Source organism: Acanthochromis polyacanthus, chromosome 1 (genome assembly GCF_021347895.1).
Source record: "Acanthochromis polyacanthus isolate Apoly-LR-REF ecotype Palm Island chromosome 1, KAUST_Apoly_ChrSc, whole genome shotgun sequence".
NCBI lineage: Eukaryota > Metazoa > Chordata > Actinopteri > Pomacentridae > Acanthochromis > Acanthochromis polyacanthus.
The window spans coordinates 36,365,479-36,393,328 of NC_067113.1; the positions used below are offsets into that span (position 1 = coordinate 36,365,479).

The 27,850-nt window shown below is 42.0% G+C and overlaps 1 protein-coding gene across 1 annotated transcript in view; it reads right to left on the reverse strand.

Moving 5' to 3' along the window:
* prkd1 (protein kinase D1) overlaps positions 1 to 27,850 on the reverse strand; it is a 69,366-nt gene that overhangs the window by 31,893 nt on the left and 9,623 nt on the right. The window contains exons 2-12 of the mRNA XM_022205393.2: positions 27,656 to 27,794; positions 6,174 to 6,305; positions 4,804 to 4,973; positions 4,678 to 4,701; positions 4,364 to 4,574; positions 4,186 to 4,263; positions 3,390 to 3,588; positions 3,188 to 3,311; positions 2,273 to 2,350; positions 1,950 to 2,117; positions 1,024 to 1,135 (exon numbers count right to left, since the gene is read on the reverse strand). Coding sequence (XP_022061085.2) covers positions 1,024 to 1,135; positions 1,950 to 2,117; positions 2,273 to 2,350; positions 3,188 to 3,311; positions 3,390 to 3,588; positions 4,186 to 4,263; positions 4,364 to 4,574; positions 4,678 to 4,701; positions 4,804 to 4,973; positions 6,174 to 6,305; positions 27,656 to 27,794 — 1,435 coding nt within the window. The remainder of the gene's footprint in view (positions 1 to 1,023; positions 1,136 to 1,949; positions 2,118 to 2,272; positions 2,351 to 3,187; positions 3,312 to 3,389; positions 3,589 to 4,185; positions 4,264 to 4,363; positions 4,575 to 4,677; positions 4,702 to 4,803; positions 4,974 to 6,173; positions 6,306 to 27,655; positions 27,795 to 27,850) is intronic.

Consider the following 27,850-nt stretch of genomic DNA (forward strand, 5'->3'; position numbering starts at 1 on the left):
TGCAGCACAATTCACAAAGAAAACACACATTTGCATTCACAGAAACACAGCAGAGCGTCCGCCAGTCGACTTTATTCCACCACCAAGCAGCTCAGAGGCTCACGTTGTTCCACAGTTTCATTCATGTTGAGATTTATTTTCTTTCAGCTGCAGGGAAGATTTATGAAACCTCAACATCTGAAAATATTCAAACCCAAAACCCATCATCTGATTCTGTGAGCCTCATTGTAGCTAACAATTTCAACGGTTTAGATGTTTGATAGCTAACAATTTCCATTTGTTCGATATTTGCTTTTAACAAGCATTTCCAACTGTTAGCCTCACTGCAAATGCTAGCAAATACCAACTATTTATCGTGTGTTATAGCTAACACTTTCAGCTGGTGGTCACACTTTTAGCCACTATTATCAACAGTTAGCAACGCTTTTGGCTAACATTTTCAACTGTTAGCCTTACTTTTAGCTAACACTTTCAACAGTTTACACGTTATGATAGCTAACAATTTCCATATGTTTGATATTTGCTGCTAAAAGCATTTTCAACTGTTAGCTACACTTTTAGCTAAAACCTTTAACTATGAGCCACTATTTTAGCTAAAACTTCTGTTAGCCACACTTTTGGTTAACATTTTTAACTGTTAATCATATTTTTAGCTAAAACTTTTAAGTGTTAGCCACTCTAATACCTAACATTTTCAACTGTTAGCCTTACTTTTAGCTAACACCACTGTTTATACATTATGAAGAGTTCCCAATAGTTTGATATTTGCTTTTAACAAGCATTTTCAATGGTTAGCTACACTTCTATCTAATGTTTTAACTGTTAATCACATTTTTAGATAAAAATTTTAAATGTGAACCACATTTGTATCTAACACTTTCAACAATGAGCCACACTTTTAGTTAACATTTTTAACTGTTAGCCACATTTTTAGCTTCAGTAAACTAACATTGGTTAGAAAATTTAAATATTAGACGAACACTACAGATTAAAATGCTCAGGTGGATGAAGTTCGGTTCTTACTGTGTCCACTGCGATGGGAACTGTGACAGATTCCAGTGGAAACAGCCGGCATCAGAGCGTGTTGGATCGCCATCTCCCACATCCGGGCCACATCCTGACCCACACCGCTGACCTGCAACCAGAACCACAGTTACTGCAGAGGAACTAAAGAACCACAGATGCAGTACTTCACTGGGTTTTCTGGATAAACATTCCTCTGATCGTGTTTATATAAAATTTATGGAACTTTTGGAGGATAGATATAAAAATTGTTGTGGTTCATGTTGTCTCAAGCATTTTGAGAGAATTTGACCTGTAATTGGTGCTATATGAATAAAATTGAATTGAATTGAATTGTATTTCGACCAACATCGTTCCTGTTTCTTTTTGTTCAGGACAAAGCTCCATGTTTGGTCTGTACGTTCAGGTGTTCTGGGGGATCAGCTGTTTGATCTGTTCTCATCAGTCTCTGGTGTTTCTTTCATCAAAAGTTGCCCATCAACAACATTCCCGGATTAAACCATTATTTCACACCCCTACATTTTCACTACTTTGGACCGGTCCAACCTGATGGAATTGATGGTGCTTCACATAAATCTGACATCTCTACTCCATCTCCAACATCCCTAAAGTTAACCAGGAAAATCTTCATAGCTGAGAGACCAGAGGAACCTCGATGGATGAAGTACACATGGAAGATTTTTAAAGTATGAAAGAAAGTTTCCCCGTTTGAAAACACCAGCAACAATGACATTTTGTTCTCCTTCCTAACTTAAATTCTAAACTAACAAACTAACCCTACAGCCATATGAAGTCAGATGTTTGACTGAGTTCTATAAACCGGCATATTGGTGACATCAAAATACAAGTTCACTGGAAACCCAACGAGTAAAGATGACTCACATGGAGAGAACTCCAAATATTCTAAATAACTCCTAACATCTTACCAGGATGCTGCTGCCTGTCACCGAGGAGTCGGCTCTCTGCAGATTCTCTCCAACATAATAAACCAGTGTCGCCGTGGCGATCTCGAAGCAGTGAGGATTAGCTCCATCAGGCAGTAGAGAGAAGGTCTGAGCAGGTTCTAGAGATAAGATCTCTGATAGAGGAATCTCCTGCAGATACAGACAGGACGGGTTGGTTAACAGATTCATATATGGACAGAAATGGACATCTCTGGTTAACTTTCTTCTGCTGTCTGTTAATCTGTGACCTCTGATCTTCAGTCAGCCATATTTGTAGTTTTCTGCAGCAGCAGCAGAGATCTCACCTTGTAGTATTTACTGCCGGTGTCGTTCTGGAACAACGTGATGCATTTACTGTCCAGCCGCCAGTAATGCCTTTTCCTCTGAAACACAGATGAGATGAAAGTAGAGGTTAGAGGAGACAGCAGGCGAGAAGAAAAAGGAGAAAATAAAGGAAAGAGGAGGAGATGAGTCAGCAGGAAGATGACAGAACCTGGAAAGCTGTAGAAAATCTGAAACTGGTTTAACTTCACACAGAGCAGAGATCCAGAAAACAGAAACCTCCTCCGATAGGATGAGGTTCTCAGTGTTTGGAGGGAAGGAGAGATGTAAACAGACAAGTAAACATGTAAACAGACAAGTAAACATGTAAACAGACAGGCAAACATGTAAACAAAGAGATAAACATGTAAACAAAGAGATAAACATGTAAACAAAGAGATGAACATGTGAACAGGCTGGTAAGCGTGTAAACCGACAGGTAAACATGTAAACAAGTAGATAAACATGTAAACAGGTAACCGTATGAATATGTGAACAGGGGTCTGTTTCACGAAGCAGGTTCATTGAAAACTCTGAGTTTCCCTCATTTCAATTTATAATGAGGGAAACTCAGAGTTTTCCGTTTCACGAAGCGAGGTAACTCAACCCTGAGACAGAGGGGTAACTCTAGCCTGTTTCACAAAGAGGGGTAACTTAAACTCTCGGCCAGTTACCGCAGAAACAGACTCTATGAGTTGAACCTGGTCGCTAGCAGGTTTATCTGAGAAAACCTCCAGTTTCTCTCCGTCTCCGCCCTCTTTCAGCCACACACGCTGTTTCATTTCCTCATTCATTCAGTCAGTAAGCGAGCGAGTTTTGGCGTAGAACAGCTTTTATTAACAGTAATGTGATGTGACAGTAATGTGAACACGTAAACTGGTGAAGAGGTGAGCAGGTACCAGAGTGTCCTTGCTGGTGTAGTGGACCATCCAGCCCTCCTTCATCACGTTGCTGCTCTTCCTCTTGGTGTGTTTGACGGACTGAACCACTCTCATCAGCGGGATGTTGTTACTGGTGGACGGACTGCAGGGGGCGGGACAAAACATCAGACCTGTGTGTCCATGTGTGTGTCCAGGTGTGTGTCCAGGTGTGTGTCTGTACCTGATGGCCCGGTTGGACTCGTCCAGGTCGGGGTCGTGTAGGTCGCAGAGGTCACTTGGCACCGCCTCCAGCAGCAGACTCCCCTCTGATGTCAGAGCCTCATCCATGTCATCCAGCAGGCCGCCACCTCTGTCAACGTCGTGGTCATCGCAACCCTCCACCATGGCGACGTCTGAGTCCGCCCCTGGGCTCAGCAGCTCTACATAGACAGAAAAAGTTGTTGTTGTAGTTCTGCTTTAATCACTGGGATTGTAGATTTCAAATGAAGACTGCTGACATGACATGGCCTCCTGGTGGCTGGATAAAGAATAGTTCATGAGCAGATCCAACATGATCTCTAGTTCTGTTTTTAACTGCTTCGAGGCTTATCTTAACAACAGAAATGTTCATGTAAAGCTATAAAATGAGCTACGGTGTTCCTCAGGGTTCAATATTAGGTCCTATACATTTATAAAATGCTATCAGGAGGCGTCAGTTTCTACATCTACGTCTATGACACACGGCTTTACCTTACTGTGTCTCCTGATGATTGTATTGTAGTAACCCAGTCTCCATAAAATGATGTTCCTGTGCAACTAAACTGTACTCTCAAATCCATTTTAGACGAGTTTTCTTTGTTGTTTTGAGTTTATTCCTTCCAGACACTTTCTGTGAAAGTTTTCCCTCCTTGCCAGTTTTGTCTTCCATCCCAACAAAGTTTTAGTGAAGTAACCTTTTGTTCATTCAACCTGTCCATCTTCTGAATTACAATTGTTGGTACAAACGTGTTTGTGTGTTCATGTGTGTCGACACTTGCCTCCGTTTTTGGAAACTTCTCCCAGGCAGTTGTTTGGCACTTTTGGTGCACATCGTTTATGACAGTTAAACTTACAATCTGCGACAGAAAAAAGAACGAGGTTATGGTTAGATAAGTAGGACATCCTGAGATAAGCGTATTTTGTCAAGGACAGTTGTGTTGCGGTTCAGGTGCTGACCTTTACACTGCAGTCCTTGTCTGAAGAGGCCTTTCAGCAGCTTCTTGCAGTGCTGGCAGACGGTCGGTCGGGTGTACGAGTGAATCAGGAATGTGTGAGGAACTTTGACCTTTGACAGTAAGATCTTGTCCAGCTCAATGGGACGGCCGACGTACGACTGGGAGCTGGAACGACGCTCTCTGCCGGGGAAGTAGTCCAACTGGTTCTTCTGCTGTGAGAACAAATGAGAAAGAAACATTTTGAAGGTTGCTAAAACAGAGAAAACAGAAGGTAAGCATGAGTGGATTTGTATGGGTTAAAGCTGTGGGACTCACCTCCATACTGGGACTGACTGGAGACTGGACAATGAGAAAGAATAAAAAGTTAAGTTTTGAAGATTCCAGATCCTTAACTATCCACAGATACATGTTTAGGATGTTCTACATGTTTTATATACGGACCAGTAAAGCATCGTCGGTGTAGTGTGGAGGCGAAGGCTCAGCAGATAGCGGTCGACCCATGTTGATGATGCCGCCTGTCAGGGAAACGTTCGACGGGCGGCGCCGCCTCACGCCGCTGCAGTTGTTCGGGATCTTAAAGGCACAGCGCTTGTGATAATTCAGACCACAACCTGCAGGAAGAGTTTCAGCTGCTTAGCTACAACTTCAGTGTTTTGGTTCACTACTTACTACTGCTCTTATAGTTCATTTTGTGGCCTAAGCTGTTCACTAGCTAGACTCATTCAGACTAGCTAGTGAACGTAGTGGAGCATTTATCAAGTAAAGAGCCTGATATTTCCCTCAGGAGATGGTGGGGACCAAAAACAGAGCTAAAAGAGAGTGAAGATTGGGCTTAAGAACCCAAATATGACAAATAAAACTAGAAAAGCACTCAGAGAGTGCAGTACTCTTCCAAGGCTGCTCATTCTCCCATATGTCAAAAATGCAGCATTTGTTTATTAGTTATTGATGATCACAAATCACGGCAACATAGAATATGTCCATTTAATATAGATGTACCCACAAACACAGTGACCTTTCTGTGCACAGGTGTGTGTTCTGCATGTGTACCTTATGTACGGATACCGCATCACGTGATCTAAACATGTAATGGGCAGCTCAGAAACACCCCCACAGTTTAATCAGTTGTTCCTTGGATCATTTCTGATGGATAAGTCCTGATAAGTCCTCAGAGGGGGGCTGCTCAGTGGAGTAGTGGTTAGCACTTTCACCTTGCAGCAAGAAGATCCCTGGTTCGAATCCCGGCCTGGGCCTGGGATCTTTCTGCATGGAGTTTGCATGTTCTCCCTGTGCATGCGAGGGTTTTCTCCGGGTACTCCGGCTTCCTCCCACAGTCCACAAACATGCTGAGGTTAACTGGTTACTCTAAATTGTCCGTAGGTGTGAATGTGAGTGTGATTGTGTGTCTGTATATGTAGCCCTGTGACAGACTGGTGACCTGTCCAGGGTGTCCCCTGCCTTCACCAGAGTCAGCTGGGATAGACTCCAGCAACCCCCATGACCCTAGTGAGGATAAAGTGGTGTATAGAGGATGGATGGATGGAAGTCCTCAGAGGTGGATTTGTAGTATGACTATAAGCTGCATCACTGCCAAAATCTTATCACTTGGTCCTTGTATCATTTCTGACCTTCCCTGAAAATTTGATCGAAATTCGTAATTCCTTTTCTGAATAATGTTGCAAACAGACAGACAAACCAACGCCGACCTTCACATAACTCCGTCACATTCGTTGGCGGAGTTATGACACCATCTTATTCTGACTTTGTTTTATTGGAACATTCTAGCCTCATAAGCCAGAAAACCTTCTCACCTTCACATTTGAGCCCCTGCCTCACAAGTCCCCACAGCATCTCCCCACAGTGGTCGCAGAAGGCCGGAGCTCGGTACGAGTGGACGAACAGGCAGTGGGGACGGATCTGGAAGTCCTCCACTGTGGCCGACGCTGCAGAAAATCACAAGATAATTCACATGTAAGTTCAACAACCAGACAGGGAGATAAAGTTACACCGATTAAAATAAAAGAAGCTGAAGTGGAGTTAAAGTGGAAATACTGAAAAGAAGGCAAGTATTGTTCACACTAAAGGGGTTGATGTTTCAGTTTGAAATGTAGAAATCAGGTGAAAGGAGTTAAAATGTCATGGCATTAGCTGAAAGAACTTTCCAGTTGCTCTGTAAATTTTGGAAGGAATTGAAGTGTCAGTCAAAAAGGGACCATGAAGCGACTTGAAGAGTCAATTTGAGTCAAGAGTTAATTTGTTAGCATCAAAGACGTTTCAGTTAAAGAGAAAGTTCTAGATGGAGATGAGATGTTAGTTCAAGAGAGAAAATTAATCATAACTACTAAATGTCTGAAAGGAGTTGAAGTAAGCAAAAGGTAAGGAGGTGAAATAACTGCACACACTGGAAAATGCTTGTTGAAGCATGAAAGCATGTAATTTTCTAGAAGAAGTTGAGGTGCTGGTTGTTTTGTAGGTTTGGAAGGAAGTGTCAGTTAAGGTGCATGAAGTGGGTTGAAGTGTCATTTTGTCAAGTTTCACTAAAAGTGAAAATGAGTCACAAGCACAAAGAAGTTGAGAAAGCAGTTGACTTTTTCCCTTGAGGAGAAAGTTGTATAAGGAGGTGAAGTGTCAACAGTAAAGATCTGAATGAATGTTGAAGTTAAAATGTAAGCATGCAGTGATTTGGAGTGCCATTTAATGTTGACATGTTGTTTCTGGAAGAGAAACTGTTGTTGTGTCAGTTTGGAAAGGAACTGAAGTGTCAGCCACAATGAAAATTTGAAACGGAGTAACTAAAATGACTTCAAGTGACATTTAATGTGTTACTGCTAAAGACGTTTCAGGGGAAGAGAAAGTTCTGAAAGATCATGAAGAATGAACACTTAGCATTTGAAAGGAATTGAAGCGGCAGGTAATATATCATTGAAGAATATTGGTGTTTCCCTGTACTTTTTGGAATATTTCTTGATTTATTTCTGTCATGTGGCTTGATCAACAGCCATCTTGATGACACTGACCTAATTAAATTAATTATGTACAATAAGTGGAAGGACGGAAAAGAGTTTAAGTGTCATTTACCCAATAAATTACCTAACGAGACCCCTTTCACTCGTCAACAAAACGTTACATTTTCTGCTTTGAGATTCACTTGCAGTCGCCGAAATGTTTCATAAAGACTGATGAGAAACTTTCCACCTTAAGGCTTTTGCAAAAACCACAGCGGACCAAAAGTGAACAATATTGACATGATTCTCGCTCAGCAACAATCCAGTACGATAAACTTTCAAGCAGCGCCCACAAATCCATCTGTGGCATCGCTTGGTGTCCACATTTACCAGTGTGTTTCCATGTTTTAAAGCGACAAGCAGCTGCTGACGTGGGGTGACTGGGCTAGTGGCCACAGTGGCCATCTGAGCCCAAACATCCTCCAGCTGTTTGCATAAAAACCCAGCGGGACGCACTGGCAGCACTGATAAGTCCTGCTGAGACACTCATAACACCACAGAAAGAAGCAACCGGCTGTTTTTAAAATAATGCATGAATGTGGAAACAGTGTGGCGCTGTGAAAGACACCAGCTGAATCTGCAGCTTCATGGAGATTATGATGAGGTTTGGCTCATTGTTCAGCTGCTCAGCTACAACTTTACTGTTTTGGTTCATTCTCACTGCTCTGACAGCATCATTTTCAGTCAAAAAGACACCAAAAATCCAACTACAAACAACATACAGACACAGTTAGAAACTAGCTGAACATAGTGGAGAATTTAGAGCCCAATATGTCTCTCAAGAGATGGTGGAAACCAAAAACAGAGCTACAAGAGAGTAAAGATTGGACTGAGGAACCCAAATATGACCACAACCAAACCATCATGTTGCTCCATGTGTAAATAAGCAGCCACTGATAAAAAAGTTCTCAAAGTTTCACTTTCTGGTAAAGTTGAGGCACCAAGACTACCAGGTTTGGTTCACTAAAATATGACGCTTTGTTCAACACCTTTACATATTAGAAGCTTGGTTAGGGTTAAGCACCAAAATGACTTGCTTCAGGATAGAAAAAATGGTTTGAGTTAAAATATGCCCCTATCACTCTGTTTGATGCTCCCTTTTCCTTTTCACTTGACTGGTTGGCTGGATAGAATTGAAATTACAACAAGAAAATAAACAGGATTGCTACAGAACATAATTGAGAATGCAGTTTAGTTATTTAAACCGAGCTGAAAAGGTTCATGGATGATTGCTGCAATTTGGAGTGAGTTCCTTCTCCATGCAAATGACAAATATCTGTGTTCATCAATTGGAGTTTTTTTTTCTGTCAAATCATGCGTGATGCTGATGGATGAAGGAGTGAGGAGAACTCTGGGAATCGTCTTCAGCCGGTCAGATCATCAGTGTCCAGCTCCATCCTGGAGACTCTCTGGATCCTCATTTAGTCTGTACAGAGTCAGGAGGATGTTCAGAAACCCATTTCTCCTCCTGTCCCTGTCATCCCTGCAATCAGGGCACAAGATTGGCCGTCCAGCAGTGTCAGTTGGGTTGTATTCAGTGTTGTAAGGAGGTCTGGGACGGTACCTGTGGAGTGGCAGACCAGGGCGGTGGTTCCTATTTTCAAACAGTGGACCAGAGTTTGTCCTCCAACTATCACATGGCTCATCATCCTCAGGAAAGTTTATTTTAAGGTGCTGAAGGGAGACTCTGACTGATTGTTGAACCTCTTATCTAGGAGGATCAAAGATTCATTTGAGTCTTTGGAACAGTGGACAGGCTCTTTACCCTTGTAGTGTTCTAGTGGGATGCTGGGACTTTACCCATCTGGTCCACATGTGTTTAGTGGACTTGAGGAAAGCCTATGACCTTGTGTCCCAGGAACTTTGTGGAGTCACTGTTAGAGTACAGGGTTAGAAGCCATCCAGGCCTTGTCCAACCAAAGTGAGATCTGTGTTCGTATTCTCAGCACAAAGTCAAGAGTGTTGGACTCTGATCCTGTTTGCGATATTTATGGACAGATCTCAAGGTGCAGCTGAGATGAGGAGGGAGTTCGGTTTGGAACTTCACTGCTTTATGGCTTCATCAGATTGTGAACTTCTGCATGCACTGGGGTGAGACGACATCAGGACCTTCAAATCTAAGGCAATGAGCACCTGCCAAAGGCTGATGGATTCTCCCTCTGGGTTGAGGATAAGTTGCATCACCAAACCAAGGAGCTAAACAGTCAAAAGAGCTCTTGTTCATGATTTACCAGTTGATCTACGTTCTATTCCTTAACCTTTTGATGCACAACATGGGTCAAAAGCGACTCCAATTCAGTGGAAAGCAGGTATCTCTCGACCTATGTTGTGCATCAAAGGGTTAACTATAGTCTCTGGGTAGTGAAGAACAGAATGACACCGATGCCCAAAATGAGTATCGGTATAGGCTTGGAGACAGGATGAGGAGCCTGGACATCTGGAGGACCTCAGAGTAGAGCCATCAATTCTTCACTTCAAAAATATAGAGGAGGTTCCACATCTAGTTATCTTTTTTGGAGGTTTTCTAGACTGCTGAGGTTAGACCCAGAACTCCATTTCTGGCGGGACTGAACCTGCACACAGGTGTCCCCATAGTCTATGAACTGGACAAGAACCTGAAGCCTCTAGGACCTGTGCAGTTTCCAGGAGATCAGGACAGACAAGAAGGCCATGGAAGCTGTGTCTGCTCAGGGCAAAGTCAAGAAATAGACTCATATGGGACCGAGAGTATGAATTTATCATGTCCTGTTCTTTTCTAAACTGTAAAAAAAAGGTCATTTACTGTTTGTTTATATCACATATATCATCTGGCCTGGGAACATCTTAGTATTCCCAGGAGGAACTGGAAAACATTTCTTGAGTTTGTGCTGTCCGGAACAACTGGTTAGGTTCCTACCACTAAGACCAGCTCTGGATCAGAGTAGGAAATGGACAGATGTGGAAACCATGAGTGTCAGGAGTAAGATTAGCTCAGCTGGACACTATAGATTCTAATGAAACAGTAGAAAACAGTGTGTCTACTGGGGACTATGTCCAGCAGCTGGTCAGTCCGCATTCGGTGCTGGAGTGAGTATCTGGATCAGCAGGATGGTCACAGTGTGGCTCAGAGAAATAAGATATATCAGGCTCTGATTTGCACACAGTAGTTGTCAGTGTTTACATCCAGTGTTGGCTTGGAGCTGTCGAAAAGAAAAATGTTGAATACCAGCAGAGTTTTCCTTTAACTATCCGGAGATGGAGCCTGGAGAGGAGAGCATGGAGATAAACACCAGAGCAGAGACAAAGAGTAATGAATGGGTTGTTAGCGGGTATTTTGTAAATGTTTTGGAGGTACGAGAGGCTCTCAGCGGGCGCAGATGGACTGAGTGTTTTTTTAGTTGGCCAGCAGGCTTGGCAAGGCATGATGGGTAGTTTGGGACACGGTTTTCCTCTTTTTCTGTCTCTCTCTGAATTTATTTCTGAATCTCTCTCGCCTTTTCTTCGCACACACACACTTGGACACACACACTCACCCTGTGTTGCCGTCCTCCAGCAGAATACGCTCTGATTAGACATTCTGCTGCAGGAAATTACCTCCATTTATTCAAATTATTGTTTATGCCTTTTGTTTGGAGGGCCAACATACGTTTGGAAGTGTGAACAAGCTCCCAAACTGTTATTATATGCTTCAGAAAATGACTTGTGTGTGTGTGTGTGCATGTGAGATGCCTCCTAGGTAGGCCTGAATATACACTATATGTCTGTGTTTATGTGTGTGCTGAATTATGAGCCGCTAACTCGTTAACCTGCAGCCACAAAACAAACACTGCAGGTGGAGGAACTGTAAATCAGCACTGTGCTGTTGAATACGTTCATGTTTTAGCTGCTATCGCTATAAATATTACATGTGTGACAATAAAATCAACTATAACTTGAAAAACCAAACACAGACATTGAGGTTCTGCTGTTAGCTTTCATAAATCTCTGAAAACAAACACAGAAGCTCAGAGAAGATTCTTAAACAAATTAGCATGTAACAAGCTAACACTCACAAATGCAAAAACACAGTTCAAATTTTTAAACTTCACACAAACAGTCAAGGGAATATTTCATTTTTGCTGCTGCTAATTGCTCTTGCTAAAGCTAACCTTTAATACCTTTTGCTGGTGTTAACTGCCCTTGTTAATTCTACTTTCAACTTCTGCTGCTGCTAATTGCTCTTTGCAATACTAGCTTCAACTTTTTACTGCTCTAACTAATGCTAACATCCACTTTTTCTGCTGTTAACTACTCTTGCTAAGATTACCTTACAGCTTTTGTGCTGCTAATGCCTCTTTCTCATGCTAAATTCCACTTTTGCCGCTGCTAGCCAATCTTGCTAATGCTAACTTGAACTTTTGTTGCAGCTAACTTTCAAATGCTAGCTTCCATTTTTGCTGCTGCTCTAGCTAAGACAAAACTTTTTTAATTTATAGTGCATTAAAACAGCAGCAGTAGCCCCATGGCTGTTGAACATTTAATTAGCGAGCTGCTTAGCGTGTCACTGACATGTTTAGAGTTTAGACTGAGCAACTGAAGGCTCAAACATGGTTCTTGTAGGCTTATTAATAATGATAGCTGCTGTTAAGGCAGAGGAGAAGCTCTGAGGAGTATCATGTTGCCGAGGAACCCTCAGCGGGTAAGAACATCCTGTTGGCTGGTGGCTAAAACTGTAGCTAAGCGTTTCTTCTTCTCTACGACATTTTGGTGTGATCTTGTAGTGCGAGATATGGTGGGAAAGCACACAACACAAACTCAGCCTGGGTTGACCAAGAAACAACGTAAAAACCATCGTTACCATGGGAACAGTGGTCAGCAGGTGGCACTGGCAGTTACCAAGGAAACGGCTGCAAACATCTGTCACTGGTTGTTTCTGTGGAAACAGCAGCCATCAGATGACACCGACTGTTACCACGGAAACACTGGACTGTGACGACACAAACAGGACTGCTAGGGATATCTGTTGGTGGTGCCATGGAAACAGTGGTCACCAGGCAGTAATTTGGATTCCAGACAACCGCAAAGAAACACAAAACAACTGTAAAGAGATGCAAAACAAGAAAAAAGACACGCAAAACAACTACAAAAAGACACAAAACAACCATAGAGACACAAAAGAACTACAAATAAACACAAAACAACCACAAAGAGACAAAAAACAACCATAAAGAGATGCAAATCAACCACAAAAAGACACAAACAACCGCAACGAGACGCAAAACACCCGCAAAACAACCACAAACACACACAAAACAACCACAAAACAACCACAAAGAGACATAAAACAACCACAAAAAGACACAGCTGCAATCATCTGTCACTGGTTGTTACCATGGAAACAGTGGACTGTGACGACACAAGCAGGACTACGAGAGATATCTGTTGTAGTTATCGCATAAACAGCGGCCATCAGGTGCCAGTGACGGTCACCATGGAAACAGCAGCCATCAGGTGTCACTGGGTGTCACCGTGGAAACAGCAGTAAAGCAGTCTGCAGTGAGCGTACGTCTGTAAATCCCTTAAATCTGAGTTTAGATCTTTGTTTAGCTCAGTTTCTATGTTTTCTTTCTCTCTACTTTAATTGTTTTCATGAGTTTCTCTTTCCACTGAGTTTGTTTCTCAGTTTGCTAACAGCTGAACTGGAGTGTTTGCCGTCACAGCAGAATCAGGCGTCTGAACAGGTACACGACCGTCAACAATCAGCACATCCACTGATTAAAGACAACAGAGCCGACAGGAGTTCGTTAACCAGTGAAACCTGTCAGACGGAGTGTTTCCCGACATCGTCAGCTCATTGGCTTTTTTTTTTATTTTTGCAGGTTGAGTTTTTGTGACCAATCAGCTCTCTTGGCGAGAGCTGCGTGTTACACCGTTCAAAGTTAATTTCCTGTTTGTTTCCTCCACACTCGGAGTGTCGCTGCCACTGGCACCAAGCCATCGACAAACCGAATCTAACCGTCAGCATCCTGACGAGGAGGAGCAGGAGGGAGGTGAAGACGACAGGGATGGAGGATGGAAACAAGGTGGAAAACAGCTAAGAAGAAGTAGTTTAATTTAAACAACAGTAGTTAGTTCATGGACGTAACTCCAGCTGTATGTAAGAAACAGAACAATGGAGGTTTGTTCTGTATATTTAGAACTTTACGTTGAAGACCCCAGTGTTAGAGGAAATAACAATGATATCTGTTGTCCTCTACAAATTCAACCAATCAGCATCACCACCCACATAGCAGCATCTCAGGGTGATTCTGATGGACCAACAATGGTTCTACAGAAGTTCTACCACCCAAGAATCTGCAGAAAAGCTCTCCAGATACACACGTGGACAAAATTGTTGGTACCCCTCAGTTAAAGAAGGAAAAACCCACAATTCTCACTGAAATCACTTGAAACTCACAAAAGTAACAATAAATAAAAATTTATTGAAAATTAAATAATCAAAATCAGTCATCACTTTTGAATTGTTGATTAACATAATTATTTAAAAAAACAAACTAATGAAATAGGGCTGGACAAAAATGATGGTACCCATAACTTAATATTTTGTTGCACAACCTTTTGAGGCAATCACTGCAATTAAACCATTTCTGTATTTGTCAATGAGCGTTCTGCAGCTGTCAACAGGTATTTTGGCCCACTCCTCATGAGCAAACAGCTCCAGTTGTCTCAGGTTTGATGGGTGTCTTCTCCAAATGGCATGTTTCAGCTCCTTCCACATATGTTCAATGGGATTCAGATCTGGGCTCATAGAAGGCCACTTTAGAATAGTCCAACGCTTTTCTCTCAGCCATTCTTGGGTGTTTTTGGCTGTGTGTTTTGGATCGTTGTCCTGTTGGAAGACCCATGACCTGCGACTGAGACCAAGCTTTCTGACACCAGGCAGCACATTTCTCTCCAGAATGCCTTGATAGTCTTCAGATTTCATCGTACCTTGCACACTTTCAAGACACCCTGTGCCAGATGCAGCAAAGCAGCCCCAAAACATTACTGAGCCTCCTCCATGTTTCACCGTAGGGACAGTGTTCTTTTCTTCGTATGCTTGGTTTTTGAGTCTATGAACATAGAGTTGATGTGCCTTACCAAAAAGCTCCAGTTTGGTCTCATCTGTCCAAAGGACATTCTCCCAGAAGCTTTGTGGCTTGTCAACATGCATTTTTGCAAATTCCAGTCTGGCTTTTTTATGAGTTTTTTTCAGCAGTGGTGTCCTCCTTGGTCGTCTCCCATGAAGTCCACTTTGGCTCAAACAACGACGAATGGTGCGATCTGACACTGATGTACCTTGGCCTTGGAGTTCACCTTTAATTTCTTTGGAGGTTGCTCTGGGCTCTTTGGATACAATTCCAACGATCCGTCTCTTCAATTTGTCATCAATTTTCCTCTTGCGGCCACGTCCAGGGAGGTTGGCTACTGTCCCGTGGGTCTTGAACTTCTGAATAATATGAGCCACTGTTGTCACAGGAACTTCAAGCTGTTTAGAGATGGTCTTATAGCCTTTACCTTTAAGATGTTTGTCTATAATTTTTTTCGGATGTCCTGGGACAATTCTCTCCTTCGCTTTCTGTTGTCCATGTTCAGTGTGGTACACACCTTTTCACCAAACAGCAGGGTGACTACTTGTCTCCCTTTAAATAGGCAGACTGACTGATTATGAGTTTGGAAACACCTGTGATGTCAATTAAATGACACACCTGAGTTAATCATGTCACTCTGGTCAAATAGTTTTCAATCTTTTATAGAGGTACCATCATTTTTGTCCAGGCCTGTTTCATTAGTTTGTTTTTTTAAATAATTATGTTAATCAACAATTCAAAAGTAATGGCTGTTTTTGATTATTTAATTTTCAATAAATTTTTATTTATTGTTACTTTTGTGAGTTTCAAGTGATTTCAGTGAGAATTGTGGGGTTTTCCTTCTTTAACTGAGGGGTACCAACAATTTTGTCCACGTGTGTATAAGCAGATTTACAGCCCCAGTTCAGTCAAATAAACACAAAACTTAAACAGAGACCCAAAACAGCTACAAAAAGTCACAAAACAGCAACAAAGAAACACAAAACCTAAACAAAGAGACACAAAACAATTAAAAGAGACAAAAAATACCACAAATAAACACAAAACTAGCACAAACATATAACAATAGACATAGTTTTTGGTAACGATTGAACATTGTCTTACTTTATCGATAATTATGATCAAACTGAAGGTAAAACGTCATGAATCGTATGGAGAGATAATAAAGAGGGTTCTGGTTTCAGAGAATATAACCTGATATTATCCTTGAAGTAGAACAACACGCTGTAGACATGTGGTAGGTGGAGGTAGCACAGAGAGAGAAAATCTAAAACGTTAATTAGAACAAACAACATGCAAATGTTCACACACACACACTTCTGGATGGTGACAGAACATTAGGAAGTCAGGAAGCAACAGCTGCCAGACCGTTAGCGTAGCATCGTTAGCATAGCATCGTTAGCATAGCATCGTTAGCGTAGCATCGTTAGTGTAATGCAGTGTGAACACCTGAGGCCTGAGCTGGACGACAGCCAGAGAGTCTGATGGAGAAAAACTGATCAACATCACACATCTGGAGAAAAACTGATCAACATCACACATCTGGAGAAAAACTGATCAATATCACACATCTGGAAACTTTCATGCAGCAATAAAAGTTTTCCCATCAAACATTTTTGATCAAAAGCAACTTTATCGCCACTACTAATGAATTAGTTGATGGGTAATGTGGAATCCAGACAACCACAGAGAGACACAAAACAACCACAGAAAGACACAAAACAACCACAGAGAGACAAAACAACCACAGAGAGACAAAACAACCACAGAAAGACACAAAACAACCACAGAAAGACACAAAACAACCACAGAGAGACACAAAACAACCACAGAGAGACACAAAACAAGCACAGAGAGAAACAAAACAAGCACAAAGACAACAAAACAACCACAGAGAGACACAAAACCACCACAGAGAGACACAAAACAACCACAGAAAGACACAAAACAACCACAGAGAGACACAAAACAACCACAGAGAGACACAAAACAAGCACAGAGACACAAAACAACCACAAAGACAACAAAACAACCACAGAGAGACACAAAACCACCACAGAGAGACACAAAACAAGCACAGAGAGACACAAAACAACCACAGAGAGACACAAAACAAGCACAGAGACACAAAACAACCACAAAGACAACAAAACAACCACAGAGAGACACAAAACCACCACAGAGAGACACAAAACAAGCACAGAGACACAAAACAACCACAAAGACAACAAAACAACCACAGAGAGACACAAAACCACCACAGAGAGACACAAAACAAGCACAAAGACAACAAAACAACCACAGAGAGACACAAAACCACCACAGAGAGACACAAAACAACCACAGAAAGACACAAAACAACCACAGAGAGACACAAAACAACCACAGAGAGACACAAAACAAGCACAGAGACACAAAACAACCACAAAGACAACAAAACAACCACAGAGAGACACAAAACAAGCACAGAGAGACACAAAACAAGCACAAAGACAACAAAACAACCACAGAGAGACACAAAACCAACACAGAGAGACACAAAACAACCACAGAAAGACACAAAACAACCACAGAGAGACACAAACAAGCACAGAGACACAAAACAACCACAAAGACAACAAAACAACCACAGAGAGACACAAAACCACCACAGAGAGACACAAAACAACCACACAGAGACAAAACAACCACAAAGACAACAAAACAACCACAGAGACACAAAACAACCACACAGAGACAAAACAACCACAGAGAGACACAAAACCACCACAGAGAGACACAAAACAACCACAGAAAGACACAAAACAACCACAAAGACGACAAAACAACCACAGAGAGACACAAAGCAACCACAGAGAGACACAAAACAACCACAGAGAGACACAAAACAACCACAGAGAGACACAAAACAAGCACAGAGACACAAAACAACCACAAAGACAACAAAACAACCACAGAGAGACACAAAACCACCACAGAGAGACACAAAACAACCACAGAGAGACACAAAACAAGCACAGAGACACAAAACAACCACAAAGACAACAAAACAACCACAGAGAGACACAAAACAACCACACAGAGACAAAACAACCACAAAGACAACAAAACAAGCACAGAGACACAAAACAACCACACAGAGACAAAACAACCACAGAGAGACACAAAACCACCACAGAGAGACACAAAACAACCACAGAGAGACACAAAACAACCACAGAGAGACACAAAACAACCACAGAGAGACACAAAACAAGCACAGAGACACAAAACAAGCACAAAGACAACAAAACAACCACAGAGAGACACAAAACCACCACAGAGAGACACAAAACAAGCACAAAGACAACAAAACAACCACAGAGAGACACAAAACCACCACAGAGAGACACAAAACAAGCACAGAAAGACACAAAACAACCACAGAGAGACACAAAACAACCACAGAGAGACACAAAACAAGCACAGAGACACAAAACAACCACAAAGACAACAAAACAACCACAGAGAGACACAAAACAAGCACAGAGAGACACAAAACAAGCACAAAGACAACAAAACAACCACAGAGAGACACAAAACCACCACAGAGAGACACAAAACAACCACAGAAAGACACAAAACAACCACAGAGAGACACAAAACAAGCACAGAGACACAAAACAACCACAAAGACAACAAAACAACCACAGAGAGACACAAAACCACCACAGAGAGACACAAAACAACCACACAGAGACAAAACAACCACAAAGACAACAAAACAACCACAGAGACACAAAACAACCACACAGAGACAAAACAACCACAGAGAGACACAAAACCACCACAGAGAGACACAAAACCACCACAGAGAGACACAAAACAACCACAGAGAGACACAAAACAACCACAGAGAGACACAAAACAACCACAGAGAGACACAAAACAACCACAGAGAGACACAAAACAAGCACAGAGACACAAAACAACCACAAAGACAACAAAACAACCACAGAGAGACACAAAACAACCACAGAGAGACACAAAACAACCACAGAGAGACACAAAACAAGCACAGAGACACAAAACAACCACAAAGACAACAAAACAACCACAGAGAGACACAAAACCACCACAGAGAGACACAAAACAACCACAGAGAGACACAAAACCACCACAGAGAGACACAAAACAACCACAGAGAGACACAAAACCACCACAGAGAGACACAAAACCACCACAGAGAGACACAAAACAACCACAGAGACACAAAACAACCACAGAGAGACACAAAACAAGCACAGAGACACAAAACAACCACAAAGACAACAAAACAACCACAGAGAGACACAAAACCACCACAGAGAGACACAAAACAACCACACAGAGACAAAACAACCACAAAGACAACAAAACAAGCACAGAGACACAAAACAACCACACAGAGACAAAACAACCACAGAGAGACACAAAACCACCACAGAGAGACACAAAACAACCACAGAGAGACACAAAACAACCACAGAGAGACACAAAACAACCACAGAGAGACACAAAACAAGCACAGAGACACAAAACAAGCACAAAGACAACAAAACAACCACAGAGAGACACAAAACCACCACAGAGAGACACAAAACAAGCACAGAAAGACACAAAACAACCACAGAGAGACACAAAACAACCACAGAGAGACACAAAACAAGCACAGAGACACAAAACAACCACAAAGACAACAAAACAACCACAGAGAGACACAAAACAAGCACAGAGAGACACAAAACAAGCACAAAGACAACAAAACAACCACAGAGAGACACAAAACCACCACAGAGAGACACAAAACAACCACAGAAAGACACAAAACAACCACAGAGAGACACAAAACAAGCACAGAGACACAAAACAACCACAAAGACAACAAAACAACCACAGAGAGACACAAAACCACCACAGAGAGACACAAAACAACCACACAGAGACAAAACAACCACAAAGACAACAAAACAACCACAGAGACACAAAACAACCACACAGAGACAAAACAACCACAGAGAGACACAAAACCACCACAGAGAGACACAAAACAACCACAGAGAGACACAAAACAACCACAGAGAGACACAAAACAACCACAGAGACACAAAACAACCACAAAGACAACAAAACAACCACAGAGAGACACAAAACAACCACAGAGAGACACAAAACAACCACAGAGAGACACAAAACAAGCACAGAGACACAAAACAACCACAAAGACAACAAAACAACCACAGAGAGACACAAAACAACCACAGAGAGACACAAAACAACCACAGAGAGACACAAAACCACCACAGAGAGACACAAAACCACCACAGAGAGACACAAAACCACCACAAAGAGACACAAAACAACCACAGAGACACAAAACAACCACAGAGAGACACAAAACAAGCACAGAGACACAAAACAACCACAAAGACAACAAAACAACCACAGAGAGACACAAAACCACCACAGAGAGACACAAAACAACCACACAGAGACAAAACAACCACAAAGACAACAAAACAAGCACAGAGACACAAAACAACCACACAGAGACAAAACAACCACAGAGAGACACAAAACCACCACAGAGAGACACAAAACAACCACAGAGAGACACAAAACAACCACAGAGAGACACAAAACAACCACAAAGACAACAAAACAACCACAGAGAGACACAAAACAACCACACAGAGACAAAACAACCACAGAGACACAAAACAACCACACAGAGACAAAACAACCACAGAGAGACACAAAACCACCACAGAGAGACACAAAACAACCACAGAGAGACACAAAACCACCACAGAGAGACACAAAACAACCACAGAGAGACACAAAACAACCACAGAGAGACAAAACAAGCACAGAGACAAAACAACCACAGAGACACAAAACAACCACAAAGACAACAAAACAACCACAGAGACACAAAACAACCACCAAGACAACAAAACAACCACAGAGAGACACAAAACAACCACACAGAGACAAAACAACCACAGAGACACAAAACAACCACAAAGACAACAAAACAACCACAGAGAGACACAAAACCACCACAGAGAGACACAAAACAAGCACAAAGACAACAAAACAACCACAGAGAGACACAAAACCACCACAGAGAGACACAAAACAAGCACAGAAAGACACAAAACAACCACAGAGAGACACAAAACAACCACAGAGAGACACAAAACAAGCACAGAGACACAAAACAACCACAAAGACAACAAAACAACCACAGAGAGACACAAAACAAGCACAGAGAGACACAAAACAAGCACAAAGACAACAAAACAACCACAGAGAGACACAAAACCACCACAGAGAGACACAAAACAACCACACAGAGACAAAACAACCACAAAGACAACAAAACAACCACAGAGACACAAAACAACCACAAAGACAACAAAACAACCACAGAGAGACACAAAACCACCACAGAGAGACACAAAACAACCACACAGAGACAAAACAACCACAAAGACAACAAAACAACCACAGAGACACAAAACAACCACACAGAGACAAAACAACCACAGAGAGACACAAAACCACCACAGAGAGACACAAAACCACCACAGAGAGACACAAAACAACCACAGAAAGACACAAAACAACCACAAAGACGACAAAACAACCACAGAGAGACACAAAACAACCACAGAGAGACACAAAACAACCACAGAGAGACACAAAACAAGCACAGAGACACAAAACAACCACAAAGACAACAAAACAACCACAGAGAGACACAAAACCACCACAGAGAGACACAAAACAACCACAGAGAGACACAAAACAACCACAGAGAGACACAAAACAAGCACAAAGACAACAAAACAACCACAGAGAGACACAAAACCACCACAGAGAGACACAAAACAACCACAGAGAGACACAAAACCACCACAGAGAGACACAAAACCACCACAGAGAGACACAAAACAACCACAGAGACACAAAACAACCACAGAGAGACACAAAACAAGCACAGAGACACAAAACAACCACAAAGACAACAAAACAACCACAGAGAGACACAAAACCACCACAGAGAGACACAAAACAACCACAGAGAGACACAAAACAAGCACAGAGACACAAAACAACCACAAAGACAACAAAACAACCACAGAGAGACACAAAACCACCACAGAGAGACACAAAACAAGCACAAAGACAACAAAACAACCACAGAGAGACACAAAACCACCACAGAGAGACACAAAACCACCACAGAGAGACACAAAACAACCACAGAGACACAAAACAACCACAGAGAGACACAAAACAAGCACAGAGACACAAAACAACCACAAAGACAACAAAACAACCACAGAGAGACACAAAACAACCACACAGAGACAAAAACAACCACAAAGACAACAAAACAAGCACAGAGACACAAAACAACCACACAGAGACAAAACAACCACAGAGAGACACAAAACCACCACAGAGAGACACAAAACAACCACAGAGAGACACAAAACAACCACAGAGAGACACAAAACAACCACAAAGACAACAAAACAACCACAGAGAGACACAAAACAACCACACAGAGACAAAACAACCACAGAGACACAAAACAACCACACAGAGACAAAACAACCACAGAGAGACACAAAACCACCACAGAGAGACACAAAACAACCACAAAGACGACAAAACAACCACAGAGAGACACAAAACAACCACAGAGAGACACAAAACAACCACAGAGAGACACAAAACAAGCACAGAGACACAAAACAACCACAAAGACAACAAAACAACCACAGAGAGACACAAAACCACCACAGAGAGACACAAAACAACCACAGAGAGACACAAAACAACCACAGAGAGACACAAAACAAGCACAGAGACACAAAACAACCACAAAGACAACAAAACAACCACAGAGAGACACAAAACCACCACAGAGAGACACAAAACAACCACAGAGAGACACAAAACCACCACAGAGAGACACAAAACCACCACAGAGAGACACAAAACAACCACAGAGACACAAAACAACCACAGAGAGACACAAAACAAGCACAGAGACACAAAACAACCACAAAGACAACAAAACAACCACAGAGAGACACAAAACAACCACACAGAGACAAAACAACCACAAAGACAACAAAACAAGCACAGAGACACAAAACAACCACACAGAGACAAAACAACCACAGAGAGACACAAAACCACCACAGAGAGACACAAAACAACCACAGAGAGACACAAAACAACCTCAAAGACGACAAAACAACCACAGAGAGACACAAAACAACCACAGAGAGACACAAAACAACCTCAAAGACGACAAAACAACCACAGAGAGACACAAAACAACCACAGAGAGACACAAAACAACCACAGAGAGACACAAAACAAGCACAGAGACACAAAACAACCACAAAGACAACAAAACAACCACAGAGAGACACAAAACCACCACAGAGAGACACAAAACAACCACAGAGAGACACAAAACAACCACAGAGAGACACAAAACAAGCACAGAGACACAAAACAACCACAAAGACAACAAAACAACCACAGAGAGACACAAAACCACCACAGAGAGACACAAAACAACCACAGAGAGACACAAAACAAGCACAGAGACACAAAACAACCACAAAGACAACAAAAACAACCACAGAGAGACACAAAACCACCACAGAGAGACACAAAACAAGCACAAAGACAACAAAACAACCACAGAGAGACACAAAACCACCACAGAGAGACACAAAACCACCACAGAGAGACACAAAACAACCACAGAGACACAAAACAACCACAGAGAGACACAAAACAAGCACAAAGACAACAAAACAACCACAGAGAGACACAAAACCACCACAGAGAGACACAAAACAACCACAGAGAGACACAAAACCACCACAGAGAGACACAAAACCACCACAGAGAGACACAAAACAACCACAGAGACACAAAACAACCACAGAGAGACACAAAACAAGCACAGAGACACAAAACAACCACAAAGACAACAAAACAACCACAGAGAGACACAAAACCACCACAGAGAGACACAAAACAACCACAGAGAGACACAAAACAAGCACAGAGACACAAAACAACCACAAAGACAACAAAACAACCACAGAGAGACACAAAACCACCACAGAGAGACACAAAACAAGCACAAAGACAACAAAACAACCACAGAGAGACACAAAACCACCACAGAGAGACACAAAACCACCACAGAGAGACACAAAACAACCACAGAGACACAAAACAACCACAGAGAGACACAAAACAAGCACAGAGACACAAAACAACCACAAAGACAACAAAACAACCACAGAGAGACACAAAACAACCACACAGAGACAAAACAACCACAAAGACAACAAAACAAGCACAGAGACACAAAACAACCACACAGAGACAAAACAACCACAGAGAGACACAAAACCACCACAGAGAGACACAAAACAACCACAGAGAGACACAAAACAACCACAGAGAGACACAAAACAACCACAAAGACAACAAAACAACCACAGAGAGACACAAAACAACCACACAGAGACAAAACAACCACAGAGACACAAAACAACCACACAGAGACAAAACAACCACAGAGAGACACAAAACCACCACAGAGAGACACAAAACAACCACAAAGACGACAAAACAACCACAGAGAGACACAAAACAACCACAGAGAGACACAAAACAACCACAGAGAGACACAAAACAAGCACAGAGACACAAAACAACCACAAAGACAACAAAACAACCACAGAGAGACACAAAACCACCACAGAGAGACACAAAACAACCACAGAGAGACACAAAACAACCACAGAGAGACACAAAACAAGCACAGAGACACAAAACAACCACAAAGACAACAAAACAACCACAGAGAGACACAAAACCACCACAGAGAGACACAAAACAACCACAGAGAGACACAAAACCACCACAGAGAGACACAAAACCACCACAGAGAGACACAAAACAACCACAGAGACACAAAACAACCACAGAGAGACACAAAACAAGCACAGAGACACAAAACAACCACAAAGACAACAAAACAACCACAGAGAGACACAAAACAACCACACAGAGACAAAACAACCACAAAGACAACAAAACAAGCACAGAGACACAAAACAACCACACAGAGACAAAACAACCACAGAGAGACACAAAACCACCACAGAGAGACACAAAACAACCACAGAGAGACACAAAACAACCTCAAAGACGACAAAACAACCACAGAGAGACACAAAACAACCACAGAGAGACACAAACAACCTCAAAGACGACAAAACAACCACAGAGAGACACAAAACAACCACAGAGAGACACAAAACAACCACAGAGAGACACAAAACAAGCACAGAGACACAAAACAACCACAAAGACAACAAAACAACCACAGAGAGACACAAAACCACCACAGAGAGACACAAAACAACCACAGAGAGACACAAAACAACCACAGAGAGACACAAAACAAGCACAGAGACACAAAACAACCACAAAGACAACAAAACAACCACAGAGAGACACAAAACCACCACAGAGAGACACAAAACAACCACAGAGAGACACAAAACAAGCACAGAGACACAAAACAACCACAAAGACAACAAAAACAACCACAGAGAGACACAAAACCACCACAGAGAGACACAAAACAAGCACAAAGACAACAAAACAACCACAGAGAGACACAAAACCACCACAGAGAGACACAAAACCACCACAGAGAGACACAAAACAACCACAGAGACACAAAACAACCACAGAGAGACACAAAACAAGCACAGAGACACAAAACAACCACAAAGACAACAAAACAACCACAGAGAGACACAAAACAACCACACAGAGACAAAACAACCACAAAGACAACAAAACAAGCACAGAGACACAAAACAACCACACAGAGACAAAACAACCACAGAGAGACACAAAACCACCACAGAGAGACACAAAACAACCACAGAGAGACACAAAACAACCACAGAGAGACACAAAACAACCACAAAGACAACAAAACAACCACAGAGAGACACAAAACAACCACACAGAGACAAAACAACCACAGAGACACAAAACAACCACACAGAGACAAAACAACCACAGAGAGACACAAAACCACCACAGAGAGACACAAAACCACCACAGAGAGACACAAAACAACCACAGAGAGACACAAAACAACCACAGAGAGACACAAAACAACCACAGAGAGACAAAACAAGCACAGAGACAAAACAACCACAGAGACACAAAACAACCACAAAGACAACAAAACAACCACAGAGACACAAAACAACCACAAAGACAACAAAACAACCACAGAGAGACACAAAACAACCACACAGAGACACAACAACCACAGAGAGACACAAAACCACCACAGAGAGACACAAAACAACCACAGAGAGACACAAAACCACCACAGAGAGACACAAAACAACCACAGAGAGACACAAAACAACCACAGAGAGACACAAAACAACCACAGAGAGACAAAACAAGCACAGAGACAAAACAACCACAGAGACACAAAACAACCACAAAGACAACAAAACAACCACAGAGACACAAAACAACCACAAAGACAACAAAACAACCACAGAGAGACACAAAACAACCACAGAGAGACACAAAACAACCACAGAGAGACACAAAACAACCACAAAGACAACAAAACAACCACAGAGAGACACAAAACAACCACACAGAGACAAAACAACCACAGAGACACAAAACAACCACACAGAGACAAAACAACCACAGAGAGACACAAAACCACCACAGAGAGACACAAAACAACCACAGAGAGACACAAAACCACCACAGAGAGACACAAAACAACCACAGAGAGACACAAAACAACCACAGAGAGACACAAAACAACCACAGAGAGACAAAACAAGCACAGAGACAAAACAACCACAGAGACACAAAACAACCACAAAGACAACAAAACAACCACAGAGACACAAAACAACCACAAAGACAACAAAACAACCACAGAGAGACACAAAACAACCACACAGAGACACAACAACCACAGAGAGACACAAAACCACCAGTTTGTCTCCATTTTTTTAGCTGTAAAGATGAAATCAGAGTGAAACCTTTGGACATCCCTGGAGAATAAATGAGTTTTGAGCTTTAAAATGCAGATTCACTCATCAGTATGTGAAGCATTAGCTGACCTTTAAACGCCTGCTGCTCTTTAATATTCGTCTCTTTGTTGGTCATTTTCTGCTGTAAAACTCTGATTTATTTATGAGCCCACAGAGATGTTAAATACTACTGTTGCAAACTCCTCAGTCACAACTAAAACCTCTCCAACATTATCTCTTTCAGCCAGGAGACTCTGAAATATTGTCCAAATATGTGATTATGCTAATGCATGCTAATTAAATGCTAATTATGCAAATTGGCCAACATATGCAAGTTAGCACCTGGCACCGTCTAAACGCTGGAAGTCATTCTGTACGTTTTAATGGAAAAGTTTGGGGTTCTCACCATTTCTGGGATCAATACAGAAATTACCTCCAGATTCTTAAAAAAACAGAAGCAGAAGCTGTAAAAACAGAGAGAATAGTCAACAAAATAACCAGATATAAGCAAGAAATATCTGGATTTGTCCCTAAAATCACACATTGTTTCCAGAGAGAGGAAAACCAAAGCTACTGGATGAATAAGTAAAGTCAGCATGGCTCAGAAACAGAGAACAGAGGAGCAGGTTGGTGGAGATCCATCAGCATGGAGGAACATCTACTGATGAGCAGAGGAGAGAGGAAATGTCTGGAGAGTTTGCAAAAATCTACACATCTAAATATGTATATATGATCGATGTCATCTGTACAACACGTCACTGTCAAAAAGAGACATAAAACAACACAAATGAGGCACAAAATGGGAAAAGAAGATGAAGACAGTAAACGACAAGGACGAGACAGAGTGACCAAGAAAAAACTGTTTCAAGATATAAAATGACATAAAACAAGAAAAATGGATCATGATTTTCCTTTCATTTGTCCTGTTTATCAGTTTTTTCTGGTTTCTGTTCCATGTTGTTCTTTTTTCTCAGAGCTGCAGGACTTTAACCCACAGAGGGTTAAAACGGTATGAATCCTTCCTTCTCACCTGACAGTACGGCCTCCACCAGATCTCCTTCCTGGATCTGAGAAGCAGATCGCAGCAGCTGCAGAACGTTCTCAGACGTCTGGTCATGACGGAATAGCAGGATCTTCTCGTACATCCCGTAGAAACCACACTCTGGAAGCTGACAGACACACACAGCACAGGAAGTGTTAGAGGAAGGATTTAGAGAGGCGGGAA